General features: G+C 35.8%; 2 protein-coding genes across 3 annotated transcripts; one reads left to right on the top strand and one right to left on the bottom strand.

Annotated features, from left to right (window-relative positions):
* The first annotated feature begins 2257 nt into the window (after window positions 1-2257).
* On the top strand, window positions 2258-5294 carry LOC140863611 (uncharacterized). The gene is made up of 2 exons (XM_073267150.1): window positions 2258-4544; window positions 4632-5294. Exons 1-2 carry the CDS (start codon window positions 2466-2468, stop codon window positions 5052-5054), a joined length of 2502 nt encoding a protein of 833 aa, XP_073123251.1. The 5' UTR covers window positions 2258-2465; the 3' UTR covers window positions 5055-5294.
* A 275-nt stretch (window positions 5295-5569) lies between these two features.
* On the bottom strand, window positions 5570-15755 carry LOC140863525 (uncharacterized). 2 transcript variants are annotated; one of them, XM_073267008.1, is made up of 14 exons: window positions 15388-15755; window positions 13921-14047; window positions 12249-12352; window positions 11571-11697; window positions 11103-11197; window positions 9639-9762; window positions 9423-9503; window positions 8382-8480; window positions 7542-7700; window positions 7388-7448; window positions 7234-7304; window positions 6967-7011; window positions 6604-6780; window positions 5570-6531 (listed from the first exon to the last, which is right to left on the bottom strand). In XM_073267008.1, the coding sequence occupies exons 2-14, from the start codon at window positions 13957-13959 to the stop codon at window positions 5962-5964; spliced, it is 1752 nt and encodes a 583-aa protein (XP_073123109.1). In that variant the 5' UTR covers window positions 13960-14047; window positions 15388-15755; the 3' UTR covers window positions 5570-5961. The 2 variants fall into 2 exon arrangements, with proteins under 2 accessions (XP_073123109.1, XP_073123108.1); XM_073267007.1 differs by having other exon boundaries at window positions 13921-14002.
* Window positions 15756-16255: the final 500 nt, after the last annotated feature.

The following is a 16255-nucleotide window of genomic DNA, read 5'->3' as shown; positions in this document are numbered from 1 at the left end:
AATCTTTCTTTCTAACATGTTAATTTTTATATAAAGAATTTCCGCCTAAGAAAAGAAGGAAGCCGTAAACGTAACAGAGAGCGTGCCTTGCATATCGCACGCGGTTGCCGGTTTACGTTAATTTTATTTGGCTTTGAAGAAACAATTTAAAATTCAAATTTCAGAGACAAAATATTGGATGCATTTTAATGAAATGATATTTTAAAGAATAAAAATCGATTGTTTTAATGCAAGAAAATTTATATTAAATTTATCAAATATAAATCATTAGAGAAATATTTATATGTAGGTGGAGATCATATAAATCCTTGCCAAGTTACACCTCCAAATTAGACCAAGTCTAAAATCTCCAATAAAAACTAAGAAGACGAGCGATAAAGATCCGTACTTGCTGAATTAGATAATACAAATGGCAGCCTAATAGCAATAACCAATTGCCATTAACTTTTCTTCAGTTTACTTTGCTATAAATAAATAGTTTCGCTTTACTCGTTGAAATCATAATCACTTGATTATTTATGTTTAAATATTAACAATTAATTCATGGACCAATATAATTGAGTATTCAATATAGAAAAATTAAACTTGGTTTCGAAGTCCAAATCTCTATATTGAGTCTCGGTCAACTATTTTTCAGCATCCTAACATGTTTTGACTATAACGCATATTGTTAAATATTGAGTTATTGGCGACACATCGTCGTATTAAAGTATATGGTAATTTTTTTTTTATCACAAACTTTTATTTTTGAAGGAACAAAATCCCATGAAATTGGGAATAGAACATTTAAACGGGGACGTAACCCTTATGTTCGAAGACATCAAAGAATTCCAACTAATAACAAAGCAAACTTTAACTTCAAACAAGAAGACTTGGTGGTATTTTTTTTCAATCCTTGCAAGCCAAGAACAGCTAACTTGTCCATTTTACACAAATTAGAAATATATTCATTTCCAAAAAATGAGACCTTAATTCCAAAAATCACTCGATATTCAAGTCAATTCGAAGAGATCTAGTCGACGACTTATATATCTCTAATCCAATCCAAGATTATTATTTTAATCTAATTCAAGATTGTCATTATCGTTATTATTATAATCGACGAGAGTACGTAGGCGATGGAGTGGTGGTTATATTTTAGTTGACATTAATTATAATAGAAAATTTCATATAAATCCTAATATTTTTTTTTTAAAGAAAAAGAAAAAGTGATAAGGTCATATATTACCCTTCAATTTTCCTATACACAACTTGTTTACAAAAGAAAAGTGCCCCTTCATTATTGGCTCGAGTCTTTAGAGTTTAGACGACCGTGGTTGACTTAGACAATGGGAAATGCAAAATATTCTATGCATTCACCTCCCAAATATTTGAAATAAATAAATAAAATATATTTGAATATTGTCACCTTTTGTCTTTCGAATGTGGTATTAATTAGCTGTAATTATTCGGGTCCATGTGGTGATTATTGTCAATAAATGTTATGATTGGACCTTGTTGGCATTGGCTTAATAACTTCATATTTGTCCTTTTATCATTTGTAGAAAAAACTAAACAAAATTCTCAAAAAAAATATATTAAAAAATAATGGAAATTATAATTTGGGGAAAAAATGAAATAATAATGGGGAATGTCCAAATTCCTTCTTATTTTTTTTTTTTTTTTTTTTTTTTTTCCCTTTTTGGGCACGGAACAGCAAAAATGACCGTGTCTTGGTAATCCATTCCAACCTCAACTTCTTGTAAAGTGAACAGGCCTTTTCACTTTTGAGCCATTCATTATTGTATTGGACTATTGGCACATTTTAAATGTACCATACAATAAAAATACAATACAAGGGGCCTGTGGGAAAAAAAAAAAGTACTGACCAAGGTACAAATGACAACCAAGATAGCCTAACAAAGACAAATAAACAAAGATAAAATAAAATAAAAAAGGGAAAAGATTCAAACTTCCCAACGAAAAAAAAAAATCATAACCTACGCAACCTAACTAATTTCTTTGCCCCTAAGCTCAACTTTATGGAACTAAATACAAAATACCACAACTGTCAATTAAGAAATGGAGCACCAAAATAAATAAATTTCACTTGCCAACATGGACTTCACGTCAGTATTATCCATATACATTCTTCTGTCTATATGTATATATATATTTCATTATTCTATTTTAGACGATTTTGTAATTTTAAACGTAACGTGTATTTATACATGTATCTTTCTTTCGTAAGTGCACCGTATATGAGTATGATGATAATGGGCAACTAACGACCATTAAAACTATATAAAGAAATAAGCAGACTTTGAGAGAAAGACCAGACATGTTAGCCATAAAATGATCATATCTCCTACCTAAACACTGCTTCATTCAAACAAGAACCTTGTACAAACTTCATATCATCCCGCATTCTTGCAACTCAGATATTCATTCCATTCGAATCCCGACACGTTTCGACAGCTAGCTCGATGGATCCTAAGCCATCACCTAAATTCGGCGACAGCGTCCATCTGCCTATCTCTGAGCTTGAAAGAAAGCTCTGCGATGCAGAAATCATCAGTCCCACGATATTTGAGCCACAGACTTGCAGCGGGGATACACCAACGTCCAGCATCGCGAATTCGGTGTCTGTGAACCGGCCGCCCGTTCGAGCTCCTGAGAAAAAGCTCACTCTTTTCGCCCTCCGCCTTGCTGTTCTGGAGAAGGCAGCATCAGGGATCGGGACTCTGAGTTTCATATGGGCTACAGTTGTTTTGCTCGGCGGTTTTGCCATCACTCTCGATAAAACAGACTTCTGGTTCATTACCGTGATCTTGTTGATTGAAGGGGCTAGGATTTTTAGCAGAAGTCACGAGCTTGAATGGCAGCATCAGGCTACATGGTCCATTACCGATGCTGGGATGAATAGTTTCCGTGCTCTGAGATCGAGCTCGAACTTCGTAATCGAAGTCGCTAAGGCAGCCTGCAAATCGGTTGTTCCTTCAAGAAAGACGAGCCAGCAGAGTAGGGAGCTAGCGGGGACAACTAATTGTCAGGCGAGCGGAAGGGATTGGGAGGTGAAAAGGATGCCTACTAGAACGTGGACAAGTTCCGAGGTTCCTCTGATTCCTTATGGAAAATGGTTGTTCAATTCAAGAAATGTCAGCAAGCTTTTGTATTGGCTTCAACTGGCGTCTGCCACAGCTTGTGTGGTTCTATCCATGATCAAGCTTGTGCACCGGAACTATGGGGAAGTGGAGAAAGGTGATACCGATAAAAGGAACCGAAAATCGGCTCTCATCATATTCTACTCGTTGGCTTTGGCTGAAGCATCGTTTTTTCTCTTGGAGAAAGCTTATTGGGAATGGAAAGTTAGTGTTCAGAAGATATTGGATCAGGTGAATAAGGAGTGTGAATTGGGTGAATCGGGTTTGATTTCGATTCGGAGATTCTTCTATGATGCGTATTCGAGGTGTGTGAATGGAAGCATATTTGATGGGCTGAAAATGGACATGACTTCTTTTGCTATGGAGTTGTTGGAATCCAGCTCCCCTGATGAGCAGCTGATTGGAGCAAGAATCTTGCGAAAATTTTCGACGATTCAGTCTTTTTCTGAGGACACACTTCAGAAGATTGGGATCAATTTATCGGTTATGGGGAGGATGGTGGAAATGTTGAACTGGAAAGATCCTCAAGAAGAAGAGATCAGGTATTCTGCAGCCGAAATGTTATCAAAACTGGCTGGTATAAAGCAAAACTCGCTGCGAATAGCTGACATTCCAGGTGCCCTGGAGTCAATTTCATCCCTGCTACATGTCAGCAGAAGCCACACCAGAGCTGCCGATGAAATCTCCGAGAAAAGGATAATAGTTGACGATGAAAACTATGGTTCTTGGGCGTTCAATCATTTGGGGCTTCAGATTTTGAAGAAACTAGCTCGTGACCACGATGTCTGTGGAAAGATCGGCAACACGAGATGTCTGCTGCCGAAGGTTATCGAGTTCACTCATGCGGATGAGCGGCTGCTGAAGAATCCGACCGCGGCAGAGTCTCAAATTTTGACAGTGAAGCGTTCGTTGCAGGTTCTAAAGATGCTGTCCAGTACCTCGGGTGCTGCAGGTAAGCAACTAAGGAAAGAGATATCAGAGATAGTATTCACAATTAGCTACATCCGTGATATACTAAGATATGGAGAAAAGCAACCAGGGCTGCAAATGCTGGGAATCGAAATTCTAACGAATCTTGCAATAGACAATAATGCAACAGAGATAATTGGAGGTACAGGTGGGATGCTCAAGGAACTGTTCAACATTTTCTTGAATGATGAATTACCGGCAGACCAGAGTAACGTACGCGCGGCTGCCGGTGAAGCATTAGCTATGCTGGCTTTGGAGAGTCAGGGTACGTGCGGACGGATTCTTAAGTTGAGGCTACACGGGAATCTGATAAAAGCTCTGGAAGTTCCATTGCTTCGCATAACTGCTGCAAGAATCGCGCGAAATTTATGTGCCTATAGCGGAGAGGATTCATACCAGCAACTGAAGAGTTTAACTGCTGCAGGACCTATTGTATGTATCTGTGGTATTTTCTTCACTAGACTCTTTTAGTAAATACAGAACTGATTCTAAATCAGTTAGTTCTCCTACTTACTGCAGGTTCTTGAGGCCATAATGAAGGAGGATGACAAATTGCAAGAAGTAATGATTGGAGCGGCAGTCTCTATTTTCAACCTCATGAAATCTGAGGACTCGAAAATCATGCTTAAGAAAGCGGGAGTTGGAGAATCCGACCTGGCTCGTCGCCTTTTCTCGATTCTGAAGAAGTACCAGGATCCATCAATTAAAGTTCCCAGCATAAGAAGGTATGCAATAGAACTTGCAATGTGGATGATGAGAGACGATGCCACAAATACTCGAAGTTTCGTGAGCCTGGGAATGGAGAGGGAGCTTGAATCTGTACTAGAGACGACATCAGAACTGGAGAGTTTCAACATTTTCTCTGGAGCTGTTGGCCTATGCCGCCACCGAATACCAATGCACTCATTGGTTGAAACAGCAATCAAAATGCTGAAAGAATAGCAAAAGAACAGAGATGGTATATGAAATATTTTCCATGCAGAAGCACCCCATGATGAGAAGTCAGAACATATGTAATAATCGCACAAGGATCGGATAACATTCTTTAATTGCTTGAGTGTGTAAGCGTACAAATCAATGGGTATTCTATTTATTATTTACAACAGTAGATATGTTCCCATTGATGCACAATTTAAAAAAAAAAAAAAGTGCAAAGTGAATTTTCAATTTAAATTTATTGATTATCTTGGAGTTGCATTATGCAGTATTTCTTTATTGCACATCATAATCAGCTACAATACTTCAGCATACTTCAAGCTCAACTACACATTGCATTCAATACATTAGTGCAAGCAAGGAAAATATACGAGTACCTGTGATGAATGTTAAGATGCAATGAAATTCTGTAGAAACGAAGTACATTCAATGCAGATAAAAATGAGGGAAAAAAAGTTCTCCAAATACAGAATTAAAGTTGGAAGGACAATGAGTTTATATAGCTAACTCGAAGTGTAAAAGCATGTTACTGTATAACTAATCTAAAAGACGAAGTTTACACTCCAACAATGTACAACTTCTGCGCATGATGTGAATCATGAGCACTCGATCCATCCCATTAACAAAAATCAAATCAATGAGTTATACAATAAACTGTTCATGTCTAAAAAGGCTTAAAATCACGAAGAAAGATTCGTATGACAGAAAATATCACCTGTGTCACCTGTACAGAACCCGGGAAAGAATATTTAGTACATAGTTACAACAACAGCAGCAACAACAATTTTAACCACGATCCTTCGATTTCATCGTGTTCCTTGGTGTGCTCCTCTAGAGACCAACTACTTCACAACACTACATTAATTTAGCAGTACACCTTCAATATATGCATTCGTCAATCACGAACTAATAATCATCTGTTTCTGAAGAAATTGAGATCCCAACGACGTAACAGGCCATCCATGATATTGCTTGTCGGGTTCTTCTCAACTTTAACAACGACCCTCGTCTGATCATTCATGTCAGCATCTAATGTACTCTGATCGCCTGTTGTTTTATCACTACGAGATGTCATCCCAGTGGTTTCTTGTCCCATTGAATGTTGTGCAGCATCATTACTTGCCCGATCATTTGAATGACTGCCAATGTCACCACCAGCTAAATTGCCGTTACATGGTGATGTGTCGCTTGGAGGAGTTTCTTTCGTTTTTGCTTCTGAAATTGGAGTGCAACTCGGTGGAGATTCTAATGCTGATTTGCTACATTTAGGAAGTGGAATCTGGGATGCTGGCTCATGATCCTTAGCAGTTGATATGGTACCTGAGTCTGTTGTTATGGCATCGCTCCAGTTAGAATCCCCTTGTTCATTCTTTTGTGCTGATTGTAGTTCTGGTTCCGGGAGTTTATTACCACCATTAGATGATGGTTGAGGATGTCGCACCTCCAAGTCCTTCAGCGACTCAAGCACAGCTTCCATGAACATCTGAAAATTTGGCGATGATCAGCAAGTAATATATCATTTCAAGGCAAAGAACGTGTGGGGAGCGAATCTTACCCTTTCTTCTTCTTCCACGTTGCTTGGGAAATCTGACAAAGCATCGAGAGGATACTCCACATATTCATCATCGTTTATTGACGCAGGCACATGAGAACAATGAGGACTGCCATTGGAGAGTTCAAAGCTGATCATACTAGAGGATGATGGGTGAGAATCAGACTCTCTACTTTCCACCTGGAGAGTACAAATGATCATGATGAGTCAGTTGCACAGAACTGCATCTTTTGCACAAAAATCAGAGGCAAAAAAAAAAAAAAAAGGTATCATTCTGGTACGCACAAAAGCACAACAGCAATCCAAATATTTGACACTATACCAAGAATCTTCAATTAATATTTATTATACAATGTATAGACGTACCTGCATATCAACTTGATTCGTTTTGGACGAAATATCAGCAGGAACCTAAATAAAACAAAAACAGCAATCAGCCATTGGTCACTTATTATTGCAGAAGAAAAACCACACAATCTAGTGGTTCTCTACCCAAAAGCTTTGGTGTAGAGAATGAGCAAAAGGAAAAACCATATATGAGCATATTTTAAATCATTAATCTCCTTACGATGCCAAGGTAACCCATCTTCCTTCCACATTTTTCACTATTTTAAAGAGAGAGAGATATCATACCACTATTGTACTCATAGGTCTCCTGGATCGAAGTTGTTTAATCGCATCCTCTGTGCTACTAGTTGTTGGACCTGAATAAAATAAATTTGCACTCAGAAAGAAAAAATATGATCGAGAAACACACAAAACTGAGCAAAACAATATGAGCATATACCAGAAGGTGAACCCACTAATTCATCAGGATATTCCGCATGACCAGAAGTGCTCCAATTATTCTGGAGGTAATAAAGGAACGTTGTGCTTTAGTCAAAGATTTAGCCATTAGAAGTCCGCCAAATCAATAGTGTCGAAGAAATAAAACAATTTACCTGGCCGATGTAGTCTCTTGTCAAGTTATAAAATGTACTTCCTATTTCATCCTCTGGAGGTTGTAATACATTGTTGAAAAAAATACAAATTGAATCAAAGTAAAATTGAGGCCGGGGAGAATTGTGATCACCCTCAAATTTGATTATATTTTTGTCCCCCTGCAAATTTACAGATACAAGGACATGAACACAAAAAGAACATGAGATAATAGCAAACACAAGTCACGATTACCGTTTATTAAATAATGAGAGAAGGAAAAAACTCATCAAAATATTGAATGACTAGGTGGGAAAATTTAGTCAGAATTGGAAGACAGATCTGGCATGATAAGAAACACATTAGTCATCAGCTGGAGTGAAAGTGGTGAAGCATCATATAACAGTAACATTTCTAACGGCACTGTGTATCTTAGTTAAATGAACAAGAGCATACACCGTCGCCATCCATGGTGAGACTTGAGGTTTTTCACATTTGAAAGAATACCTGAAAACTTTATCTCATAGCTAGTTTTGGGAATACGCTGATTTGTCAGGTTGAACAACCAAATTCCATTTGAAATGAAATACATTTAAAGAAAAGAAAAAACTTATGGCATCTGCTTTCACAGGCTATTCAAAAATCATCTATCGCAGGTATATTTCATTTAATTTTGTGACAGGCAAATAGCATAGCATTTTAGGTTTGGGGGGTATTTACAAACGCCTAGACCTAACAATCATGAATTGTGACCCAAAAAAATATGGCATCAAAACAAGCAAGAATATCAAAACTATACTCGAAAAGGAGGTGTAATAGCATGGACAGAGATGATTATGAAATATCACTCGTGAAGAAACTACCATATAAGCATCAAATATCCGATCAGAATGATGAGGTTGTATGAAATCATCATCACCGGCGTGACCAAAAAGAACTGGAACAAAGCAAGATTTTGCAACCTAGAAACATGGAGTCAAAAATACATAAGCAAGTGGTAGTAACCTAAAGGACCAGAAAAATGGATAAAGAATCACTTAGAAACAAGTAACAGATAAATAAACTTCAAAGAAAATATATTTTTTTCTTCATGCCTAAAATGGGATCACCAGAATTATCGCAGATGGGATAGCCTCTTTCGCCTTTACCAAAATTAAACTTTTATTTGATCATTCTGATGTGAGCCACTCGGTCTGAATCCAAATAGACTTGGTCATGCTTTGCAACCCAAGTTAAGAAATACACAATACCGGTGTCGGCTAACAACCATGAATTAGAAAACTCGAATTAATTCTTAGTGTATGGATGTTAAGTGGCGCAAGTAATCCATGTCAAGTAACACATATACTCCTTCAACCGTGTATAACATTGACATGCTAAACATTTTTATGCATATAACTAATACAAAATCAGAATTTCATGAAAACGAAGGAAAATTCTCTCCGCAGAAACAAAAGAATCACACAATAATGTGTGTTCATACATGTAAACACATGCACACTAGGTAGAATATTACTATCCATAAAAAATTAACCCGTGGAAACATATTTGTTAAACCATGTTCACCGGTAAATAAATAAGTACCCAAATCCAGCACACAAAGATATACAAGTAACACCTTATCCACCAAACAATTTTTTCCACTTGTGAATATGAGCATTGTTATTTAATAACAACTTTATTTTTAAAATTTATCATATTCATTTAAGTGTTGAAAATTTAGGAAGATTTCCTACAGCGTGATGCATATAAAAACCAAGTAAAACTACAATCTCAACTCTCAAGAACAGAATGAGGAAGTTGGAAGAAAGTCTATATGATTGGGTCAACGTACAATTACAAAAATATGAGGAACATAAATAGCTTAGGATGCACTCATGATTAAAGATAACAGTTCAGGATACCTTGATTGCATTGAGGTCCATTATGTCAAATTTTGCCTTTTTCTGAATAGCTCTACGCATGTACTGGATTGCAAACTTAACCTGGAAATGAGAAAGTGCAAAATTGTTAAATAAACAGTGGATTGGTCCCAAAGCAAAAAAAAATGGATAACATAGACGTCAATTCATGTTCATACAACGTTGACCCGAAACTAGGTTAATAAATTGGTCGCTTACAGTGAATCTGGGAAGACGAACTTTGTAAGTATCAACCAATTCCATCATCAAGTCAACTAAATCAGAGAAGGGGCTGTCTAGAACCATTCCTGCTATGGAAGGATCCTCAGCTCCATACATCAAGCTGAAAGAAGTAGAATGTCATGTCTATTGGGTATTGAACAGTTCTATAACCGACGCAGAACATCTGCAAACTTGGAGCGGAGTGATGCCGCGGTAATCACACAATGTTTATGTCTTCAAATAAATAAATAAATAAATAAACCACCATCTTCAGTACCTAGACAGCTAGAGAAGCTATTCCTTTTTTTTTGCTCCTTCTAAGGCAGTATCTAGAGAAGGCATTATTTATATGCCTTCGTACATAAGACATCGACACCCCAGCTTGCAAGTGTATTAACACATAAAGAATTCATGAAATAGCCCTGCCCAACTTTATTAGATAATGATTTAGTCTTATATGCCATACAAGCTTGTTGCTTGCAGCATATGGAATAAGAGGTACTGGTTTTAGACAGAGACAGCTTCTAGAGAAGTTCCCTCCACCAAAGATAACTATTTAACTAAAAAATACAAATAAATATAAACAACAAATAAGAAAGGATAAAGCGTGATTATTTGACAAAGTATCAAAGCATGCGAACCTGCAATTTGAACCATTGTTCTAAAAAGCTGACTTAATTGGTGCTTAAGTGGAATGTGTGAAGTGCGCGCAAAGCAAAACGGTTTGGCCAAAAACAGAAAACGAATGGTCAACACCCATGAGTTGACTGCATGAAGAGTATTTAGCATCCAATAAAAGTGTGTTTTTTAGTTTCAATATTAACATTACAATATATGTTATTTAATAAAATAATATAATTTCAGGGTTGATGAATCAGAAGAGGATGAAATAAAATAGTAATGCAAGGTTGATGAACAAGAAAATGATGAAGGATAAATTAAAGAGTTTACTACAAATTGATGCTAGTAATAACCAATATTGGATAGTTCAAGACTGTAATGATGAAGATATTGATACCTTACAACCTTTAAGAGATATTAAAGCTAAAGCAATAAGGGAGTCTGACGAAAATGAGTTTCCATCGGATGACATGAAAGACGATTTTGATGAAGAAAAGGTTATTTAATCCGACAAAAAGTTAGATAATGGTGGGCTTTTAAGTATCTGGTATGATCATAGGAAACTATTAATAATTACAATTTTGAGAATTTTGTATCTTTGAGAACTTGAAATTTTATGCATTTAGCCTTAAATATTATTTTTATTATCCATAATTTTATCTATTGTTTGGCCTGAGATAAATAAAATTATATTAATATTAATTTTTAAAACATCTTTTTACTCTTAAACTCCAACTAAGCATGTTTAAGTTTGTAATATCAACGCTTGACCTCGACAATTTGCTACGGTGCTTTCTAGAACCTTGATTTTAACCAAGTGACAAGATTAGAGAAACTAACCTAGTAACAGCACCCATGGAGCGGCCCCACAAACCAATCAAGGAAACATTCCCATCGCCCCTTAGATATTTAACAACAGCTTGGAGATCATCCTTCTGCAGAATGGCAACCACAATGGATCATTAAAATACAGGACTAGAATCTAGCGACTACTGAAAGCTAGTAACGTATAGCTGGGATACATCATACATGGCATAGCATTTGATATCAGACTGGAAATAAAACCAAAAAATGAGCAGAGAAATTAATGACATATTTATTTTAACTTGAAGCCTTTGCAAGCTGCTAAAAAAATTACAGTTAGAAACTTTTTGCACTTCCAGGTTCCAAGTTATCAAGCATTTTTTAATGTTTCCTCCTGCGTGTTATTCCTAGTGTCCAAGATTTATTGACAGATGATAAACAGATCAGCATATCAATGGGGTCAGATAACATATGACGGGGTGACGCAAGGTAGTAATCTCTTACTTCATTCCACCCAAGAGTGACGTGTTCTCCTCCAGAGAGTCCAGAACCAGAGAAATCAAGAGTAAAAACAGTAATATTTGATGGTAACAATATAATAGCAGCTTCACTGGCATCTGTGCGGCAACCACTGAAAAAGATAAAGGGCACATATTAAACGAAAAATATGAGATTGAATCTTAACTTGACATGCCTATGTCCTACATATATTCTGCGTAGAGGCCTTACTTCCCTGGAATTACGGGGACAAAACAGCGCAGGTACATTTTATAAATCATATTTCTCAAGCCCGATATTAAACATTAATATGTGGTTAATGACAACCGGAAAAGGCTGCTAAATCAAAATAGGCAGTAGCACGTGCTAAGCCAAGAGAAGAAAAGGTAATGGGGGAAACAAGCTAGTCAAATTCACAGTTGTTGTGCAGCTTAGGTAGTTCATCAAATCTTAATGGAAGTGCAACCGATCTAGCCAGACAGTCAACTAAGGAAAAAAAAACAGGAGAATCTAACAAGATAAAGAAATCAATTACCAGAAATTTGATCCAAACACGCCCAACTAGTTCTCAGGCATGCTCACTATTTTAAATATCATGGATTGCAACTCAACCACATGAAAGAATACTGATACAATAACTTCCAGGTTCAAACAGAGGTTTCTTCCACAAACACAAATACTGACCTATTTCCATGGCAGTAGATTACACAGGGCAGTGCATTTCCTTCAGGACTGACTATAGGCTTGTAATGGCTGCATTGAAGAACATCTCCTCGGCTATTTACCACCTGCAAGATTTTAGAAAAAATGAAAACATTACTTATTAATCACAGCTCAAACAAAATGAAAGAATTGCTCCACCTGCAATTTAACAGACACATTTTCTCATTACACGTCTGAGATCTTTTTTTCTACTATGAACTATCAAATTTTTTTTGTAAATATTGTCATTCTTTGGCATGTATGATGTGACACTGAGATTTTTAACTACGTATTTTGAGAGTGGCGCCAAAGACATACCTATTCAACTGATAGCTGGAAAATATTGCACGTTAACTCAGGAACTCAAATTTATGGTACGTGGCAAAGAAAGGGTGAATTTTTCAAACTACCAAAAATGAAAATATCAACATTAAATGGAACCGACTCAAAAAAAAAATTTGATTCTAGCATTCAGAATAAATTCAAGCCCATGGCCTAAGATAGGATAATGTAGACAATCAATTTTTACAACACTGTGCCATGTGCTTGGTTTGACTGACAATATATTAGTAAAATGATAGGAGTCCGATGATAGCAAGCAAAATTGTGCTATGGTTGGTTGGCTTACCTATTAATAGTATAAAGACCAAAAGCACCACACGAAAGACCAAGCAGCAATGGTGGTTCAAGTTAACTCATAATGGAGTCCAATAAATTACAGAAATATCAAAATCAACGGCTTCACATGGAATGTGGCTTTACATGAAAGCGGACTGGCTTGTTCTTGTGTCCGACCAGATGAAGAACAGAAATTTTGCACAGTTAACTTACAAACGGATTCGATCTCTATCCATTCAGAGCATACCCAATAGAGTCCATGGGCTTTTTTGATTGAGTGGCTCATCATTTAACAGCAGCAAGGATATTACACATTAGAATAACAGTCTGAATTATAGATTTATACTGGAACCAATATCAGAATAATGAGAATTTCAACAATTTCTGTTTAAACTGAAGGATCCACGGGTTACTCTTACCCAAAGGTTGAGGTCAAACACATCAATTTGAAGTATACAGAAGCGTCCAAGCAATATGGGATGGATAGAACATCAACTATCATTGTAAATCATGATTTCCAATGGATTTGAAAATCAAATAGCAGCAGCCTTTGATTAACAATTGTAACATTTAAAAAACAGAACGTGAAACACAATACAACAATCGCTCTTCTATGCCAACAGTATTCTGGGATGTGATGATAAAGATCTATAACATGGGGGTACAAGGTGTAGATAAACAAGACATGGAATCAAAATTTAATGCTCCCAGTAAGTAATCCTACATCAGAACTGACATGATAAGAAAGCATATCATGTCTATTTTCTACTAAGAACAAATTGAAGACAATAAAGAGCTTCAGGAATCCATTTTCGGGGGTGACGCGACGTACAAGAAGGATTATGAATATAGCAACTTGCAAGGCGTATACTTATCAGGTGCTCCCTTCTGATTCAACAGGAATTTATTTATAAGCCACTTTAAAAACTACCCATTACAGTTGCAAATATTGCAAAAAAAAAAAACAAGAATTAGTGAGGGAATAAGGCGGATTAAGAGAAGTGAATCCAAGTACTGCACATAAATAACCTCTCACCTCCAAATCTTTCCTTTGGTACCACTTCCCTTTCAGCATAAATTCTTGATCTAACAAATCATTTTTGGGATTGTATTCAGCTCTGTGGTCAAAAGAGTAGATTAATTAACTGGATTTATTCTCATGGCTACAAGATCCAAAAAATGGGTTGAGAGAGCATGTAAAAAAATTTCTCCTAAATTAATCATGTTTTGTTTAAAAACAACAAAGTCATCTTAATTTCTTAGCCATAACAAAGTTGACTATTTTCATAATGCATGTAGAGGAGATCTTGTGCCTATCACACACAATTATTTTGTCTAGGTGCATCTTCATGACTCAATTCTCATTAACTTGTTCCATCAAATTTAAAAAACCAGTATGCCAGACAGACCATAATTACATACACGACATGCATTTTTTCTCTCAAACTAGAGCAGAAATGGGAATCCCACCAAGGCGTGTATAATGATGATAGAAACATGAGGCTTGTTTTTAAATCGCAAGGAACTAATTATTTTCCATTAGCTAATAACCCTCAAGCATATTGTTTTAAATGTAATAGTGGATGCGCACAGCCCAATATCTAGGATCTTCTCACTTAGCAAAGTTCTCCCATGTTTTATTAGGAAACTTATTACAAAAAAGTTTTTATCCACCAGCTATCTATTATATTTTTAGTTCAATGGTTGATAAACTCTTTTAAAAAAAAGCGATCCTGTGTATGCCAAATGAGGTATTTAGATAATAATGATGAACGACTTCCAACCCATTAAGCATCGGCATGTCAATTACATCACTATGCTGAAAACCATATCCTGTGATTGGAGATTTTGAACAATATGACAACTCCTGTGAACACTTTCTCACCTTCATAAACATTTCCCCAAATAAGCATACTAATTTATGTCATAGCTCGCAGTAAGATCCCTCAAACACAAGTACTAATTAAACTCTAGTCTGAGACTCTAAATTAAATAATGCAGAGAAAGAGGTGCATTGTTCTTCAAGCGTAAGTATCTCTACAAAAAAGATACTTTCCACCACTGCCCACAAATCTTAACACTTGCAAAAGGAAGCGTCATTCATTTACAAGAATTGTCAAGACTCGGCATTCCAAACACTAAAGAAGGAGACACGGAAAAACGTTTAGTATTATAGAATTTGAACCTAGCCAAACTTCATCAAATGTGAACAATAAAGCACGAAATCCAAACAATATCAAGACAAAGTAAATCAAACCAATCAACCAACATATTAATATTAATACGACCAATCAAATATCAAATACCAAATACAAATAAAAAGTCGTTAATTTCAGCCAGAGCCAGCAACCTTTAACATACTCTCAAAACCAACCTCGAATGTTTTTTGAAAAAAAGCCAAAAAAATTTCTTCACCAACAGATAAATAAATTGCAGCATCAATAAACCTAGACACAGAGTTGAAAACAATATACGAAAGTAGTCAAGATTTGATTTTTCTCACCTGGGTGGTCTTATAATGAAGTTTATAAGCTGTTCCATGGGAAAGAATCAAGCAATCAAGATCTCCCCTTTTCCCTTCTATTCTATATGGAAACTGGTCTCTTTTTCCCCAAAATTTTCAAAAAGTCTGCCAGTAATTTGCTCCGAACAAACGGAAACAAATAATTAGAAGTAGCGGTATATGATTCGTAGTTTAGATTCAAAGAAAAAGAGTGTGAAGAAAAAGAAACAGCACTAGGAACGGGTTTTTGAATCTTTGGTATTCTAGGAAAAAGAGAAACGAATCAAATTGGAAAGTGGAAACCGGCCCTTATAATTTCTTACTTCGGTGGTTGTTCTCTATGTACCGTGAATCTGGGATTTCATTTCTTGCAAACAAATTTTACCTTTATATTATGAAAATTGTTATATATTGAAGAATCTTTTCTTTAAAAAAAATAATATAATGGCCTGAGTCATTGAATTTGTATTATATTATGTATTAACTTAATGATCTCTATTGATATAATTTAAATTATATTGATTGTGATATCTTGAAATAGTCTATATAATAAAAAAAAAATGATCTCGAATATGAGCTGCACAACTAGATCATTAAGCATGGAAAATAATTAAGATTTATACAGTGGGAATATTTTATGATGGTTGTCTTGTTTTTTTATATATATTTTTTTTTACTTTTTATGATGATAGAATTTACTATCACATACTAATGCAAGTAGTCTGCAAAACCGTAATGCTTGATAAGACATTCAAAACTCATAATTTCTCCGAAAAATAGTTGATAGGAAGATCAAACTTTTAATTATAAGTCATGCACGCATCTACTTCACAAACTTATTTTTTTAGAGTTTTTCTTGCTCTTTTAT

This window comes from Henckelia pumila, chromosome 4, assembly GCF_033568475.1.
Source record: "Henckelia pumila isolate YLH828 chromosome 4, ASM3356847v2, whole genome shotgun sequence".
In the NCBI taxonomy this organism is placed as follows: domain Eukaryota; kingdom Viridiplantae; phylum Streptophyta; class Magnoliopsida; order Lamiales; family Gesneriaceae; genus Henckelia; species Henckelia pumila.
Note: the sequence above shows the minus strand (reverse complement) of the source record. Positions and strands in the feature narration are given on the sequence as shown.